General features: G+C 38.4%; 2 protein-coding genes across 10 annotated transcripts in view; one reads left to right on the forward strand and one right to left on the reverse strand.

Moving 5' to 3' along the window:
• SPATA45 (spermatogenesis associated 45) overlaps positions 1-2,260 on the forward strand; it is a 62,665-nt gene extending 60,405 nt beyond the window's left edge. Inside the window, exon 5 of the mRNA XM_081121806.1 lies at positions 524-2,260. Within this exon, the coding sequence (XP_080977932.1) occupies positions 524-543 (20 nt within the window). The 3' untranslated portion in view covers positions 544-2,260. The remainder of the gene's footprint in view (positions 1-523) is intronic.
• Positions 2,261-6,184: 3,924 nt separating this feature from the next.
• On the reverse strand, positions 6,185-18,427 carry TATDN3 (TatD DNase domain containing 3; the record flags this gene model as incomplete). Of its 9 annotated transcripts, none has more annotated exons than XM_081121793.1 (10): positions 18,261-18,427; positions 16,671-16,703; positions 15,707-15,780; positions 15,417-15,501; positions 13,644-13,706; positions 12,617-12,726; positions 12,404-12,459; positions 11,226-11,338; positions 9,426-9,503; positions 6,185-6,947 (listed from the first exon to the last, which is right to left on the reverse strand). In XM_081121793.1, exons 1-10 carry the CDS (start codon positions 18,324-18,326, stop codon positions 6,804-6,806), a joined length of 822 nt encoding a protein of 273 aa, XP_080977919.1. In that variant the 5' UTR covers positions 18,327-18,427. The 9 variants fall into 9 exon arrangements, with proteins under 9 accessions (XP_080977919.1, XP_080977918.1, XP_080977922.1 ...); XM_081121792.1 differs by having other exon boundaries at positions 9,426-9,506; positions 18,261-18,345; XM_081121796.1 differs by lacking the exon at positions 18,261-18,427 and adding an exon at positions 17,735-17,804.
• Positions 18,428-18,484: the final 57 nt, after the last annotated feature.

The following is an 18,484-nucleotide window of genomic DNA, read 5'->3' on the forward strand; positions in this document are numbered from 1 at the left end:
AAAAATAATAATAAAACCAGGAACAAAAAACTAAGCAATAGAAAAAAATTAAAAACAAAAAGACCCCGACAAACTTCCTTCTCACAGGTCTGGAGGATGGGAGTCTGCGATCAGAGTGTCAGGTCAGGTGCTTGGTGCCCGCCGTGTTGCTGGCTTCTAGACGACAGTTTTCTTGCTGAAAGAGCGAGCTAGTTCTCGGCCTCTTCTTATAAAGGCACTCATTTTGAGGGCTCTACCCTCTTGGCGTAGTCACATCCCAAAGGCCCCACCTTCTAATACCATCACACTAGGATCAAGGTTTCACCATTGGAATTTTGGGGGGGGATGGAAACATTTGGTCCATTGCACTTGGGTTCATGTTCTGTTTCTGCCATTGACTAGCCTCACGCTGTTAGTCTTTTGGTGTTTCCAAGCCTTATTTTCTGTATCTGTGAAACAGTACTCATCCTCTCTGCCCTCAGGGTTATTTTGAAAACTATAAAATGTAAGTTATGTACAAATACTTTTTATTTTTCATTTTCAGATAATGCCATATTTGGATAAAGTACATCTCCAGAGACATACGAAAATGCCATCTCTTTCATGCTTCTTCGGTGCCTTTCTAAACTATTTACAAATATTAATCATAAAAGAAGCCAAGGGTATTTTTTAGATCACCAAGAAAACATTTTGTTAAGTCACATAAAGTGTATTACGTCTTCATTCATTCCATTCTGTCAGTTAGATGCTTTGAAGGGATGATTTGAGTTATTAAAGATACTTTCAAAGATGTATCACCTAAAAGTTCACTTCACAGTGATCTTCTCTTTAGTAATCTAAAATGTTTAAATAATTTATGTTTGTTCCTATAAACCCAGTGGAGTGTGTTGACCAATCCCACTAATCAAGTAGACAGCTAAAGTTCTCAGTTAACAACTTGCTTCTACACACTTAATTGCATGAACTCTGATAGAGCCATGGTTTTGATAATTTGAATAAGTACCTATCTGAAAGAATAATAAGGTGTCTATAAAAGGTGTCTATAAATGGAGCTTTTTGTTATATTTTATTGCCCATCCCCAAAGTGGGCATTGCTAGAATTATCTCGTGGCCAAATCCTATTTGGTTACTATCACCCCTGTGTCATTCCTTCTTGGATAGCAGACTAATTTTCAGATTTTAACTTGGCTTGTGTTCCTTTTCACAGTTATCCCATATGGCAGGCTGAGTACTACTTGGCCTGGAGCCCAGCTGCTGCTTTGCATTTGTCTTTATATCAGTGAAATGCTCACCTTTTATTTGGTTGCCCTTTCCCTGTATAGAAAGCCCAGATTCACAAACCAAAGTATATTATGATTGGAAGGGATATGGATCATTCAACTGGTCTAACACCCTATCTCAGCCGGGACTGCACCAGGGCACAGTGGGGACAAGATTCATCGACCCTGAGGGGAGATATAGATAAGATATAGATATATATATATATATATCAGACCCAAAGCTAATTTTTTCACTTCTCAAAAAAAAAACAAAAACAGAATACTTAGTGTCAAGAGCTGCCAGAGTTTCATGGGCATTGATGACAGAAGACATGATTCTTGGCTCAGAGGCAAAAGACTTTATTACTCTGAGCACAGCAAGTAGCACAAGCCTCATGTTCTGATTGGTTCCCTCTGCCCTCCCCCCAAACAATGTGAGGCTGGCCAGACAGATGCCGTATGCACAGAGGTTTTGCCTCATAGCTGAAGACCTTTGAGCTTAAGAAACCCAACCTTTGACTGGAGGAAGACATTCTCTTTATTACATCGTACAATAAATAAACCTGCCCTCTGCTCCGGTGGGAGACATTATCTCTGCCCTTCGAGGCCTTTGGCTATACAAACATCCTTGAAGAGATAACCTGGGCCCTGGCTGGGTAGCTCAGTAGGTTAGTGCATCGTCCTGATATGCCAAGGTTGTGGGTTCCATCCCTGGTCAGGACACATACAAGAATCAACCAATGAGTGCATAAATAAGTAGAACAACAAATTGATGTTCCTCTCTCTCGTTCTCAAAAATAAAAAAAGATAATCTAGAACAAAAGCTGTCAGTGTCTCTGCTCCAGAGAGACAGAAAAGTGAGACTTATGGAGAATTGTCTCCCAACGCTTAGCAGCCCACCTAACCTAAAGACTATCAAATACAGCATCATCTCTTTGACTCAATCTTAAAACGAATCCTAGGGAATAAATACATAGTATACGAGTGTCAGGTTATGTATAATACACTTAACAACCTCCTAATCTTATTTCTTTCCAATCCTCTCCTGCCTCCTCCCCCATGCTCCTCTGGTTTTATGGAACTTACCCCCTTTCACCTGGCTACCTTTAGTTTAAATACCACCTTCTCCTGGAAGCTTTCCCTCCCCCATGCCCTTCCCTTCTTCGGTGTTTCTTGTTGTCCTGTGTACACCTTAAGACAGCCTCAGGCTGAAGCCAGAAACCCAAAAGTCACAAAACTATTTGAACTCTGACTCTACCTGAAATCGCAGTAAGTCCAGGCACGTCTGGGCCCCTCCCGGGAGCGTTTGGGATCTGTTGACGTACGTGCCTCCCTCTGTAAACACAGGGCTGGCAGGCAGGCTGGCATTCCCCCCCCCCCCCCCCCCCCCCCCCCCCCCCCCCGTTTTCGCTCTGGCTCCCTGTAGAGCTGTCTGCAGTGAGTTCCTAAGTGAAGGTCACGGATGCCTGGGCAGGAAGGCTTCCCGCGGCCTCCCCAGGACTCAGAAAGGCTTCAGCGTGGCCCGCGATTGCTGTGGAAGCTACCAACATCCAGTGTCTCCTCCCCGGAGAGGGTCTTGCAGGCCATGGCAGAGGGCGCTGCATTTCTTTGCTGGCACGGAAGATGTGTCCAAAGGGAAGGGCCAGGCAGAGTGGAAGATGAGCTCTGCCTCGCAAGGTAAGAGATTCCACAAATACAGGAAAAGTGAAGAAAAATAAAAATGTTCATTGAGTGTACCCTTTGGGCTGCCCCAAGTCAACATACTCTTCTTGCCATAGAGTGTCTTTTTAAAATGCTTTCACAACATTGATGTCCGACAGCATCTTATCCCTTAAAACTAACTGGTATTTTGCTGCCTGGAAAGCGATCCAGGCTCTATAATGAGTCTCAGATTTCCTTCTTTCCTTATTTTTCCTAACGGTCTCTTTGTGACAACTGCTTCAGAGTATTAATTTCCTCATCCAGGCAGGTTCTTAAAGGTGCAAGCAACAAACTAAATTTGGCTCATTTAAGAAGAAAATGAATTTGCTGAAGGACAGTGGATAGTTCATAAAATCTCTAGGAGGGTGGAAAAACCAAACTCGTACCACTGAACTAGAAGCATAAAGACCCCACTATCACAGCCCCTGGGCACAGCCCCTGCAGCTAACACTGCCAACCTCACCAAGCTGCCACACTGCCCACCCTCACCAGGATGGGGTCAGCCAGGATGAGCCCTGGCTGTTCCATGTGACTAACCATTCAAAGTCTAGGGTGGGTCATATTATCAGCGTCCTTTTGCAAGAAAGGCTAGAAAATGATTACCTGGTATTTTCAGCTTCTGTAGTAGAAATGGGCTCTTTGTAATGAGGTGAGGGATTCACCAAAGGAAGGAATTCATATATTTACAATGGCCAAAAAAAACTGTCAGATGTCCATCCAAACTCAACCCCGCCCCATCTCTCCTATCTCCACTGCTTTCTCCAGGTATTGCCTATTCACTCAAATTCAGAGTTCCTGGTTTTTAATACCCGAAAGATGGCTTTTGAAGGACGTTGCTTAAGCTAATGTAGAGATCGAATTGGGAGGCATTGTGATATTTAGGAAAGAGTGGAAATGAAAGTCGGGATTATAATTCTAAATGTATTATATACATTAGCTGTGAGAACGTCTACATTTATTTAAATAACTTGGGCCTCAGAAGTAATTCGTAGAAAAGTCCCATACAGAGAACATAAGACCTCTAACATTTTTTGCTCTTCCATGCTATGCATGGTCCTCTATATTTACTCTATTAAACAAATCAGGAAATGGGAAGTTATTTCCATGATATTTTTAACATTCAAAGTATAAATACCACTCAGCTTGTCCATGAATTCCAGGGATGGTCACCAAAGGGGTCATCTTTTGAGCCCCGTGTTTAAACTTGTAACACTGATAATCCCTGAATTACGGAATCTCTTCCCATTCTATCTTCTTGACTGACTTTGTAACCATTAGCACACTTTCTCATAATTTAAAAAGGACAGTGATATTTGCCTAATGAATGAAAAGGTAAACTCTAACAAGCATACCACAGTCTCCGGAAACCCTGTTACTCAGCTCGTGTAAATGAAAAGCCATTTGTGCTGCTTTGATGTTTTTTATCAAAAGGATGAACAGGACAAAACAAGAAATTAAACCCTGAAGTCTGAGTATAGACGGGGTGAGCAGGGGCAAGCAGAGTGATGGAACGAGCGCTCTTGGGTGCATAATAATGAAAGGAGCTGATACTCTTTTTTTTATTTAAATGATGCGATTTCATCTGATTCTTGCTAGAATAAAGAAAAGGCAAAAGCTGAAATAGGAAATATTTCCTTTTAATAAAGGTCACTCTATCTCATTCCGAAAAACAGAAATAAGCTCTCTCGAGCTGAAAAAAAACAAATCATTTTGCTTTTCAGCTGGGGGTAGTGCACTCCTATAGAATGAAAAATGATTTTTTTCAGATCATGAGAGTTTATTTCTGTTTTTCAGGATGTTTCACATTAGGAAATCTCTGAAGTTTTTAGTACATTTGTAGGCTAGAGGAGAGAAATATGCACCTCAAAAAAACTGACAACAGTGAAAAGGTACATTATATCCAATATCCATTTCAAAGGGCAGATTGAAAAATTAAATACTTCTCAACTGCGTTCAGTTGCATTTACAGCCTCTGTTTACTTACTTAAAAGATACATGAGAGCATAGATTGCAAGGCTTGTTTCAGGCCTTGCCAAAAAAAACAAAAACAAAACTGGTTTGTTCTCAAAAGGTTTGCAATGTCTAAAGAAAACACACACAAGGTAAACCTAGTAAAAAGGAGTATGTGTCGTGCCATCAGACTGGTTTTACAGCACTTTATTCCTCCTTTATTATAGTATTTCTCACATCGCTGAAATTATTTGTCACTTGTCTATCTTCTTTATTAAACTGTGATACCTTATTGCTCTCTGTAGCCTATGACCTAGACTGGAGGGGCTCAATAACTATTCGTGTAATAAATGAAACAAATAAATTGATGAATAAATGAAGAAAATGGCTACAATTTTACAAAGGGCAGGGATCATGTCTGGCTGGGGTGAAGTCATTTACATTGGATCTTAAAAGGATTTAAAGGTGAGAGTTCAACAAAAGCGAATGTGGGCAGGAGGCAGGAAATAAGAAAAAGAAATACAGAATTCAGAGAACTCAGGAGTCTACTTTTAATATAACCTCCCAGCAAATGCAGGAGTTTTGTCTACCGTGATGCTGATGGGTGGTTAAGTACCTCATAAAGCACCCTATTCTGCTTCTTAGCTAGTCTAGTTTGGTTTAGACAACCTGCCCTAGGACTAGTTTTGACTCCTCTGTAAAATTCAAAATATTGATTATATAAATCACAATTTTTAGGAAGTTAATTTTTTTCCATGACAGGTATTTTTTCCAGTATTTGATGCTTATATAATTTAACAAAATCAAATAGTCAGGTTTTGGTATGGATCACAACACCTGGTAAACTACACATAAGATTTTTTTTTTTTTAATTGTGGTAAAATTCACATAACATAAAATTTACCATCTTAATAATTTTTAAGTGTATAGTTCAGTGGCATTCAGTATATTTACACTGTTTTGCTACCATTACCACCATCCATTCACAGAACTCTTTTTATACCTAAGATTTAAAAATATTTTTATTTTATTTTAGAGAAAGACAGAGAAAGAAACATCGATTTGTTTCCACTTATTTATGCATTTATTGGTTGCTACTTGTATGTGCGCTGACCTGGGATCAAACCAGCAATCTTGGCTTATCTGGATGATGCTCTTAACCAACTGAACTACCCGGCCAGGGCCTATCCCTAAGATTTTTAAAACTTAAAAAATATAAAATTTACTGCATGCAAAAAACATCAGATACTATTTAATAAACCTACTTACATTTAAAACGTGACAAAATTCAGACAGAAACTTAAAATCAGTTTATTAACTAAACTTTGAAGCTTAGTATTTAATGGTGATTGTATAAACATTGGCCTCATACATCAAAATCTAAGCTCAATATAAAAACCTTGTACATTTTTCTCTTAAAAAGACATAATTCAAAGTATAAAGTTTCAATTTTACAAACCCAGAAAAAAGATGATTTCTGATAGTATAAGAAATAAGCTCTCCTTCCGCTAAACAAATCCTATGGGAAGACAGGTGGTAAAAGATGAGACTTGCGCCTGTTCCGTGCCACCCCCGTAGCGCTTATTTCGTACCGGTGGGAGCCACCCTTGCCAGACCCTTGCCAGAAGAAATGGTTTCAGCTCAGGTGGTGGTTCTGTTTAACCGGGCAAGGTAAGAAGTGGCAGTATTTCTCAATCTCCTGCTAGGACTGCGTGAATTGAAAAGCAGTGCAAGGCAGAATTAGAACCCAGGGTTTCAGGATCCAAGCCCAGTTTTATTTCTATGACAAATATTTCTCTAAAATTATAATCTTCTCTATCCCTATTAAATGGTTTCTTCAGATCCCACTATTAATCAGATCAGAGCACTTCTTTTTCTCAAATGCTGCCCCCTGCAGTTGATTTGGTTTCGAAGCTATTTCTGGAGCAGGTGCTGAAGCTTGGGGAACAGTTTCAATGCATTCTGTGTTGTCACTTCCATAACTTCTTCCACTGAGATTCCTTTCACCTGGGCAATGTATTCTGCTGAAATGGAAATATTTTGGGGTTCATTCCGTACCTGAAACAACAAAGCAGACACTAAATCAAACATGACTGCCAAGAGAAGCAATCCTTGAAGACTGTAGATAAAACAGAAGAAAATGAGTTGGTGAAAACAGCTGACGAGCTCTTTTTTTAATAGGGAGGTGCAGGGATGGAGGGGAGCGGTGAGGCTGGGGAGGAATACTTGAACTTGAGCTTAAAAGTTACAGCTATGACACTGACTGTTAAGTCTATGTTGCTCTTAAAAAGAGCCCTGGGGTATTAACAACTGAGGTCCGGCATCTAGCAGTCCACAAACAGTGGACACTTGGCGACCTGCACGACGTTGGTTTGTTCCCTGAGTGCTTGCACAGGTCACTGCTCTACTGCTTGGCCTCTGCACCTCACAGGCTACATTACAGTTTGATTCAAGAAATGCCATTGTGTGTCTGGAAGGCTAAATAGATTATGTATTGGTACTTCACTGAGTTTAAGACGCATTCTTCCCTATTTTAACATCTCTGAAATTGATACATATTTTACTCAGACTCAATGACATGTCATTGTATAACTGGCAGTGTTTTTTTTCTTTCTAATGGTCACAAAACAGTGGTGCATCTACATTCATTTAGACTGTGCATTTAGATTTGGTGAAATATCTTGTTATTAAGCTATCTATTCAGGATGATAATGGTCAGAGGAATAGGAATAATTAAGGTTAAGAAAAATAAACTAATAACACTCATCATACATCATACTGTGTTGAAAACAACCCAAATCACAGTATCAACTTAAATATATTATGGTAGATTCACACACTGGAATATTATGCAGTTATTAAACATAACAAGGAAAAAGTATATTTACTGACATTTTCAGATGCTCTCCACATAAGAGTAAGTTATGAGACGATGTGTTCAGGCTAGCCTCATTTTTATGAAAAATGCATATGTGTACCTATATGAAAATAAAAAGTCTGAAAGGACATATTTGCATTTATTTAGGGCTTACTAGAGGAGAGGTTTTTATTCTAAGCTTTTCATGGAATTTCTCATTTATCCTCAAAATAGCTCTATGAGATAAGTACTATTATTATTAACATCCCTTTTTATAGGTAAGAAGGGATCCCAAATAGCTGGTAGGTAGCCTGGCTGGGCTTAAACTTGTGCAATCTGACGCCAGGGTAACCTTTCAGTGGCAGGTGGTTGTTTTCTTGTTTATGACTTTCTGTGATTTCTAATTTTCTAGAAAAACACATTTTACTTAACAAAAAGCATATTCAGGTAAAAATTCATTTATTCAATAAACATTTCTGAGTATCTACTATGTGCAAGGCACTATGCCAGAAACTCACATTTTTTATCAAACCAACTGAATACAAACATAAAATTGAGTTATAACAGCACTTGAAATTCATTTCTGTTTAGGGAGAAATTGCTAGGTCCTTTCTATTTTACATCAATCAGGAAGGCAATTCTGTGCCATTCTGTCCTATAACCAACCAAACAAATGGAAACACTGGAGTCGTGATGCTCTATTTTTTGTCCTATAACCAACCAAACAAATGAAAACACTGGAGCCCTGATGTTCTGTTTTCTCACTCTTCTGTCTTCTGTATTCTTGTAAGAGCTGATTCATAAAAATACACAACTAATTAGACATTAGTGAACAAAATTCACATTGCAATCACAAATAATCATTGTTTATTAACAATCACATCACTACCACTCCCAAATCTCTAAATCTTGAGTGTCAGACCTCTGAATCTGGTAGGCATGGGGACACAGATCCAACGCGCAGTTAGGGTGCCTTATAAACTGCACATTGGGAAGGGACTGAAATAGATACTGTCTAAAGCAAATAAGCAGATATTGTGGCTTCCTTTCAAAAAATTGTAATTTAAAATAGTAGCAATATTTAAAATATATTTCTTTGTGGTCTAGCATAAAAAGAGTATAGCAAAGACCACGTAAATAATTCCATGACTACATCAGTACTTATAGTAGAAGAAATAGAGCCTCATTATAACAATCTAATTAGAAGAAGAAAAATAAACATTTATTGAGCATCTTATACCAGATGCTGCTAGGCACTTTCATATAAATTAGTCCATTTAATTCTCACTATAATACTTTAAAGTGTTTATTATTTTACCTACATTTTATAAATGAAGGAAGTTTCAGAGACATTAATAACTTGCCCAAAGTCACACAGCTAATGCATAGCAGACAGGATTTGAATCTGGTCTTCCTGACTCTCGACACCAAGCTTTCTGCTATACTGGTATGGCTCTCATTATTACATAAATGAGGACATGACCCATATCAAATAATATTCTTTGGGGCATAACAATTATATTTAGAAAAGGCCTGAAATTAAGTTAATATAGCCTCTCAATCTAGCATTAAAATAGGATTCCATTGTATTTACACTGTAATGAGAAACACAGCTAAATTGAAAACAACTCAAATGAAAAATACAATCTAAATAATGTAGAAATCAGAAAACTGCTAACCTGTTTTTCTGGTCCTAGGGCAGGCGAATCTGTTTCCAAGCAAATTGAGGTTAAAGGCAACTGTTTCACAAGTTTCTGCTTCTTAGAGAAAAGAGAGAGCTAGTAAGTTTAAAACATGAGTAATAAAGATAAAAAAAGGAACCTTAAACCCACATGCCAATGCATTCTACTCTGCAAGAGCTTAAAATTCATGCTTTAATATTCAATTATTAAGTGTTCACTATGTTCTCATCATTCTATTATGAACAGATTTAGATAGAAACATTCAGTGCCAAAAATTATTCAGAGACTCCAGGGACTCAAGGAGTAGTAACCAACAGCACACCCAGCAAGAAAGTCAGACACCTGATGTCACCAGCCCACTGAAAGACCTAAGGAAGAGACTTCGGTTGTTTCTCCACCACACTCAGTGCTTTTTCCTACTGTTCACTTTGTCACTCAAGGCTTTATGTTTATAAATCCAAAGTTCATATGCACATTTTAGATTGGGTGGTAGATGATTTTATTTTCTTATTTATAATTTTCTGTCTGGATTATAAGAATTGCAATGAACTCAATTAGTTTTATACCAAAAACGTAATTCTTTTGCTGCCATTGCACTTTTAAAATAATGGGAGGGAGACACATGATGCAGAGTAGAATATTATTATAATAAATTATTTTAAGATTAAAATTTCAAAAGCACAGAAATAGGTAAGCTCATGCACTGTTGGTAGACAAAAGCTAGGCTAGGATAAACTTCTTTAAGAAAATGCAGCAGTTCAACCAAAAATTAAAAAATATACACCCTTTCCTCAGTGAATCCATTTATGGGGAATAGAATAACTGCACAAGTGTGCCCATGCACTGTGGACGTACAAAGGTATTCACAGAAGCACTGGCTGTGACAGTGAAAAACCAGAGACAACCTGACCTTTATTTAAGGTAATGCTTAAACAGACTATGGTCCATCCACATTATGACGTATTATACAATCATTTTAAAGATGAGATAGGTCCACATTTATTGACACAAATAGATATCCACGAAGCTAACTCAAAACAAAAAGAATAAAGTTGCTGCCCTGGCCAGTGTTGCTCAGTGGTTAGAGCATCGGCCTGTGCACCAAAGGGTGGAGGTCTGATTCCTGGTCAAGGGCACGACGTACCTGGGTTGCAGGTTCGATCCCCGGCCCCAGTCAGGGCACATTCACATTTGGGAGGCAACCAATCGATGTGTCTCTCTCGCCTCAGGTGAGGATTAGCAACAAAAAATCAATTGTATTTCTATATACTAGCAATGAGTAATTGATATCTAAAATTTTAAAACCAGTATCATTTAAAATAGAGTGAAAAATATTAACTACTAAGGAATAAATCTAACTAAATATGTGCAGGATTTGTATGTTGAAAAGTATAAAACACGGATGAGAGAAATCAAAGATCTAAAGGGCTATAGTGTTTTCACATCAATTTTCCCCAAATTGATCTATAGATTCAATGTAATTCCAATAAAAATCCCAGCCAGTTTTTTTTTGTAGAAATCAAGCTGATTCTAACATAGATGGAAAGGCAAGGGACTTAGAATAGCCAAAATGATCTTGAAAATAAAGAGCTAATTGGAATTTTCATACTACCTGATTTCAAAACTTACTGTAAATCTAATATAATCATGATAGTATAATTACTGACATAAGGTAGGAACCTAAGATTAATTTTTGTAATGTAACTAGAATATCACAAGCATTATATATAAACTATATATTATGTATAAAATATGTAACATTTTATATATAATATAAAATATAATGAAAGAACTTACCTGTCCACTCCTTACAATAGAAGGAGGAATTGAGAAGAAATACCCAGCTTTTATTCCTTCCATGGCTACAGATGGCCTACCGTCAAATGCGTGTAGCAGCACTTTGTCAGCACCTCCCAAAAATGAAAGATAAATTAGAGTTCCAATTTATTTCCTCAATGAAAGCTTTTCCCATTAATCCAAATGAACAACAAAGATCAGAAATTTGGTCACTATGATATAAAGATGAGGTTCTATGGCTTCTAAAGGATGAATAAATTGTACAGTATTCAAACAGTAGAATAAAATATAGTAAAGTCTTAATCCTCAGAATAAAATTATTAAATACAATTGAAATACAGATTTTTAAACAATTATTTAATCTTCCTATACCATCAAACATTTTCCAGAAGTTTGTGAACTGTCAAACTGTTGTTCCTAATAGGAAGTTTTTAAGCAGTCAAATAGTCCTTAGCAAGAATGCTAGTGGAAGAGGAAATGGGTCACAAATTAGTCAGATTTAGTTTCATAAAATTGCCTCCAGTTCTTAAAGAGTGGCTGCTCAGCCTGCATAAAAATCATGCTCTCAGTGATTCCATAGAGTTTGGTACTTATCACTGAGAAATACAATGCTTTCTAGTTGTAGGCAATCACATTTACTTCCCTATTTGATACAGTTTTTTTGAATGGCAGGTGTGACCATTAGTGGGTTACAACCACAAGTGAGTTATGAAATCAATTTAGTGGGTCAAGACTGATGAGTGTGTACTCTACACACATACACATAGATATACTCCTTAAACTTTTGTCAGTTTTCTGTATGTGTATACAATGAGTCTGTCTTAATACCAAAAAAAGTATGTATGTATATATATTGAGTATCAAAGTATATTTCTTACTATGGATGGCACTTTAAAAGGTTTGAAAAGTAATGCTATGTTTTTATGTTAGGAATATAAATTACTTAATTCAATTTTTCATTTGCTTTATCCTGGCCTGGTAAGTATCACAATCGCACTGAAAACCTTGCAAGCAATAGGCTGACTTGCAAAATCTCTTTAGGTGATTTCCACCTTCACCCTTGACCCATTTTCCTTCTGTTTAAGGAATCATATTAAAACATGGCCTGTTGTATGAGAATATGGACTGGAATTACCAGACTTAAACATTAGGCACATTTGTCTCAGGAACCTAAATACCTTGCTCATTTAAGAGGCTGATGGTGGGTCTTCCAGCTGAGCGTGAGTGAACATTTCTGTTTAACAACAAAAAATTCCTTTTAAGTACTTAATGTGATATTACCTTTGTTCTATTAAAGTAATTAAGAGAAAAAGAAATATAGAGCTCCACTTCAAAAGAATCATTATTTCATTTGCTCTATAACTATTAATATAGAAAGACGATTAACCTACAAAGGCAAATTTAGTCTTTTGGCTAACTGGACCTGTCTGATGAGGACTTGTCTCTGCTCTTCCTTCTGTTCATCAGTGCGGGCAAATCTGGGGGAGAAATCTAGTCCCACCTATAATAGAAAAGTCAAACAGAATTACATTTTTATGGTTTAATGAACCCCAAAAGTCATACTATAGAGCAGCAATGTCCAAGAGAAATATAATGGGAGCAATACATGCAAGCCACATATATAACTTAGCATTTTCTAGTAGCCACATTAAAAACACTAACAAGAACCAGGTGAAATTAAATTTAATGATATACTTTATTTTATCCAATATACTCAACACATCATTATTATTATATAGTAATACATTATTGTTTCAACACAATCAATATAAAAGTTATTGCATTATTTTACATTCTTTCTTTGGGGTGCTAAGACTGAAATCCTCTGAGTGTTTTATACTTAGAGCACATCTCAGTCTGGACCAGTCACATTTCAAGTGCCCAACAGCTGCATGTAGTCATCACTTCAGACATTAAATATTATAAATGATTGCTTCCCTTGGTACTATTTTTGGCATGCATGTTATAATCTATATTCTGCATTTAACTGTTGTTTTTATATTTTATTCTTAATTAGAAGTGGAATTTATTACCAAGTAATAAAAATGTTTTACAACTGTCAACTTTTTAATAAAATTGTTCTTTAATTACACTCTAGCCTATTCAAAGTGTGTTTGTATATGCTACTTTGACTGACTAGAGAGATGACCCATATTTAAGCAAAGAAAAAAGAGCATAGAATATAGAAATGCTAATAAAGTATTAACATAAGCCTATAATGAGGCTTTTTATTGTTTCACCCCCAAGCTCTTTTGCTTATTTAGGAAGTATTGATAAATTATCATCAATAATCAGCTGAATGGGGTGAGCATAATTATCCAAGTCAGTTATAATCATCAATATAGAATTAAGGATTCTTTTCATATCTCAAATAAAAGTCTGAATTAGAAGCCATTTGATCAGCTCATAGATGTTTACCTCTCCAATCGCCAACAATCGATCCTTATAATTCTCGATTATGGGCAAAGCTACATCTAAATCCTGGGGGAGAAAAAAAAGTGTATTTGTTAAAATAGAAGGAGAAGGAAACTGAAATATTTTATAAACACCTATTAAATGCCAGGCACTATGCTGTAGTGGGTGCTTTACATTTAGTCTATTCCTTTAACCATTTGAGGAACTAGGAATAGTAATCCTTCTAGAATGGCAAGCACTTCTATCTGGAAATTTGAGTAGTAACATCCCCACATCCATTCAAGTCACAAGAAGATAACTTTTATAAAAATTAACACTTAAACACTTCCTTCTGTTTAGGAGGCATTTCCTGGCATTTAGGAGGACTGATTTGATTTCCTGGAACAGATGAGCAAGAGAGAAGAAAGCCACCAGGCGGGCACCTTTTTAAGTGAGTTTTTGGGAGTGTATTATGTTATGTTCTCCTCTTAGGGTACCAATGGTTTGTGAGGTTGTAACAGTGATAATCCTATACATCCTTTGTACTCTTTTCACTGATTTCTTTTGTCTTCATAATCTTGTTTAGCCTATTTTTGTCCTAAAGGTTCAACAATATAAACACTAAATATCATATATATGCTCATTTACCAACTATTGAAGTAACTGTGTACCATTAGTTTCCATGATATTACTACTTCACTTAGAGAATTTGCCCTGTGAGGTTTTCCTTATAAGGCAAGGGAATGGCAAATATGTGGAAAATTTGCTTCTTTTAAAGTACTTTGAAGATTGTAGTTTCAGGACATGTAAATTGCATATTGAGATTAATCAGAACAAGAGAGAATTTTAAAAGGGAGGTAAAACAGGTGGTTGAGGAATAGGAGATTTTACAATTATGCTCTGAGAAAGAGCTACATGGGGGTATTCAAATATAGGAATACAGATTCATTATTACAAAAAATGATAGACCTCATATCTTAATTTATTCAGAGGTAATACAAAGTCTTCACTTCTTCAAAACGAGGCTATTGATCCTATTATGTAACAAAACACTCAAGAAACTGCATCTCCCTGATGCTGAATCAGGAGACAAGTCTGAAATGTAAGACACATTGGCTCCTGTGAATCAGTGAGATCTCGTGGGTAGGATCTTTTTTAGAGAGGGTATGAAAGCCATGCACTTTAATAGATCAAGAACACTCCTATAGAGATGGTTCAACGTTCAAAGAAGATACTGTGTACTTGAACTCATCTGTTCCCTTACAGTACTGCATCTACGCATGCATTTGTATCTTTCTTTCTCTGGATACTTTATCGCTTTTTTGCCAAATCAGTACAACAATATGATTAAAAAAACAACAAAAAAAGGAAAAACAAATCACCTGTAATTATACAAGATCATCACAGCTACTATCATTTCTGTTTTTCTCTGTAGTCTTTTCCTTATAGGATGTATCTTTACGTGATGTCACTCAGAGTGAATAAACTATAGGTATCCTGCATTTCTCCCTATATTATACTGCAAACACATGCCATGTTGCTACATAAACCTTATAGTCCTCATTTTTAATAAATGCATTATATTTAACACTCTACAAGCTAATTATTCCTTTATTTCTGAACTCCTAGGCTGTTCCCCCTTTTTCTGTATTACAAATAATTCTACAACAAACAGTTCTGGGAAAGAAGGTAGCATTTCCTTCTTTTAGATTATTGCCTTACACTATAAATCAGAGAGAGGAGGACCACTGGGTCAAAGGTATTATCATGTTTTATGGTTCTTGTTTTATCTGTTACCTTTAATGTGACACTTCTTTGGTCTTCGGGTGAAAGTCCCTGAACTGGATGAACACCCAAGCATGGCAGGATAAATCCGTTATACCTAAAAGTGTAGAATTAATTAAGAAAGCAGAACATTAGACTAGTAGACAATGTTACTCTAAACAAAAAGTAGGAAAGAATTTTTTAGGGCTATATTAATAGTTTTCTCATTCTCTTTAAAAATGGGTAATAGTTGATATTATAAACATGACGTCATAACTGCATCCTTATTAGCAACTCTTTAAGTTCTTAATGAGAAGTAGCACCTTTCTGAAAGCTGCATAATCTTTTCAAATTCTCCTGAATGTTCAGCGACCACCACAAGAGCCATAACATTGGCCTGAAACAAAAAAGAATAGAGCAGAGTCTCAAGCTATATATATCCAATATAATTAAATAAAATTATAAAGTTTTCTGTGCTTCTTGCTCATCCATATTCCATTAGTATAATCATAATGGCTAACACTGAGTACTGACTATGTTTCAGGTACAATGTTCAATGAACATAAATAAAATCTACACCACCTTATAAAGTGGCATTGTTATAATCCATTGTATAGATCAAGAGACAGGATTTTGGATGGAGTCAAATAATTTGCCCAAGATCATTAGGCCTGTGTAACTCCAAAGCCCACACCCCTAATTAATGTCGTAGTGAAAGATGGCTGTATATAAAAATATACTAGCAGCTATTTCTGACTAACACTTTGGGGGAAGACTGTGAAATGCTAGTTACAATGAATTTCATAAACACTTCCAAAAATTAATTCTTTTCCCAAACAAATCAAAATGTTTCAGAAAATTTTTATAGTTTCTCCAAGATTTCCAGAACAATGTTAGTTTTAGAATTAACAGATGGACTAATCTGTTCCATATTGCTGGTAAGAATGATGGCTGGGGGAAGATGTTTTAGATTCAGACTCTCTTATCTGCATCATTTTACTAGCAGTGTGTCTTTGGACAAGATAGTCTCTAGGACTTAGTTTCCTCATCTGTAAAATGGGCAATGGTTGGCTAAAAAATAGCAACTTCCTCAGAAGGTGTTGTGAAACATTAAATGAAATAATATACAGAAAGGGCTTAGGTCAGTACCTGTTACACAGTAAACACTTAATAAACACAACTTATTTTTACTGAAGCATCAACATAACGTATCTAAATTTCAAGTTGTTCTACCTTGACATTAGTAGGAAAACATACAAAAAAGGGCAATTATAGATACTGACTTACTTTCTTGGCTTTCTCCAACACATCATCGAGATCCTAAAATAAGCATAAGTTATCACAATTATTTTAGATGAATCAGTAACTGCTCTTTGGCTGTGTACGTCAGGTACCATAAAGAATGACAATGATGGCAAGGAACAGTGTGGTGGAATGTGAAGAACCTGCACTGACCCACCTTCTGCTTTCTTTCTTTCTCTTCTGTTTCCACTCCACTAAGACAGAAACCATTACTGTCAAATGTGAAGGGCACTTCTCTCTCCTCTTACTCTACCCCTCAGCAGCATTTAGGAACTCCTCACTTGTCCACTCCTCCTTTCCTGAAATACTTTCCACTCTTGGCTTCTGCAACACCACTCTCCTGCAAACACCACTCTCTTACTGGCTGCTACTTTTCAGCCTCCTGGACTGGCTCCTTCTCCTCCATCTGATTTCAGGACCCTAAGCTCCTCTTCTCTGTACTCACCTTAAGTGATCTCATCCAAGGGTTTAAATATCATTATTATGCTAATGAGTCCCCAGTTGTTATCTCCAGCCCACCATTCTTTCCAAAACCCAAGATTCACATTTAAGAATGACTACACGACATCTCCACTTGGGCGGATCTTAGGCTTCAACCCGTACCAAAGACAACTCTATTTTCTCCCCGACAAACCTATTCCTTTTGCCTCCCCTCCCCAACCCGTCTTCCCTCATCTCTGTAGCCGGCACCACCATCTCCCTCCTGCATCAAGTCCTCCCTTCCCCTCCCTCTCCACATCCAATTCCCCAGCATACACTCTAGGTCCTATCTCTAAAATAATACCTTGAGCCCATCTGCTTCTCTCAAGCTCCCCTGCAACCACCATCATCCCCTGCCTACACACTGCAAAAGCCTCCAAATTGGTCTTCTAGCTTCCACCCTCGCTCTCCTCTATCCGTTTGCCACACATCAGCAAAATAGTTTGTAAGTGTCTATCAGATCTTGTCACTCTTTTAAAAACAACGACCTTCCCCCCAAAAAAAACACACACCCTTTACTACATTCGCACTGTTGTTGTAAATCAAATTCAAACTCCCGACCGACCGACCTCGCCTGTCCCCTGCAAACCACCTCCGTCTGGCACCAAGCCTCTCTCTCTAGCTCACCAGGCTCCGCCCAGCGTTTTGGCAGCTGGAGGTGCCAACTCCTCCCGGCGGAACGCCCGCCGCGGGTTGGGCTGCCCCGCCCCCAGCAGACTCCGCCCCCCCGCCTCCGCTCCGAGCCCCCGGTTCCCAGGCGGCGCGTGACGACCTCGGTCACGCCCCCCGCGTGCGCGCTGCTCTTTCGGGTTCGCTCCGGCGCGACCCCGAGTTTCGGGGAAAGTGGGTTCTCAGCCGGGCCCAGCGGAAGTAGGGGAAGAGCTCCAGCGACAGCAAATGCAAGTGGAAACACAGAGCTCAGGCTATTCAGGGTCGGAAAGGGAAATCGGCATGACTGCGGTTCGAGCCAGAAGCGCCGGCCACAGACCAGCCGGGGTGGCTCGAGAGCTCCGTCCTGAGAGAGGAGAGCGAAGGTAACCCAGGCAAAGGGCGGGGGTCTCCCCGCTCCCACTGCCCGGCCTCGCCCTCACTTACGCGGTCGAAGTCTGGGGCGGAGAGGTGGCAGTGGCAGTCCACCAGCCCTGCGCCCGCGGTTCCCATCACCGCCGCCCGCACAGCCCCGCGCGTCTCGCCCGCGGAGACTCAGCCAGCAGAGCCTCAGCCGGAACCCTGCTGCGGCGGCGGACGCAGTTTCCGGCCGCACGGCGGACCTCCCTGCGGTGGAGCTCGCTTCCGCTCCCAGAGTTCCCGCCCCCAGT

Source organism: Miniopterus schreibersii (assembly GCF_964146895.1).
Source record: "Miniopterus schreibersii genome assembly, chromosome: 19".
Lineage (NCBI taxonomy): Eukaryota > Metazoa > Chordata > Mammalia > Chiroptera > Miniopteridae > Miniopterus > Miniopterus schreibersii.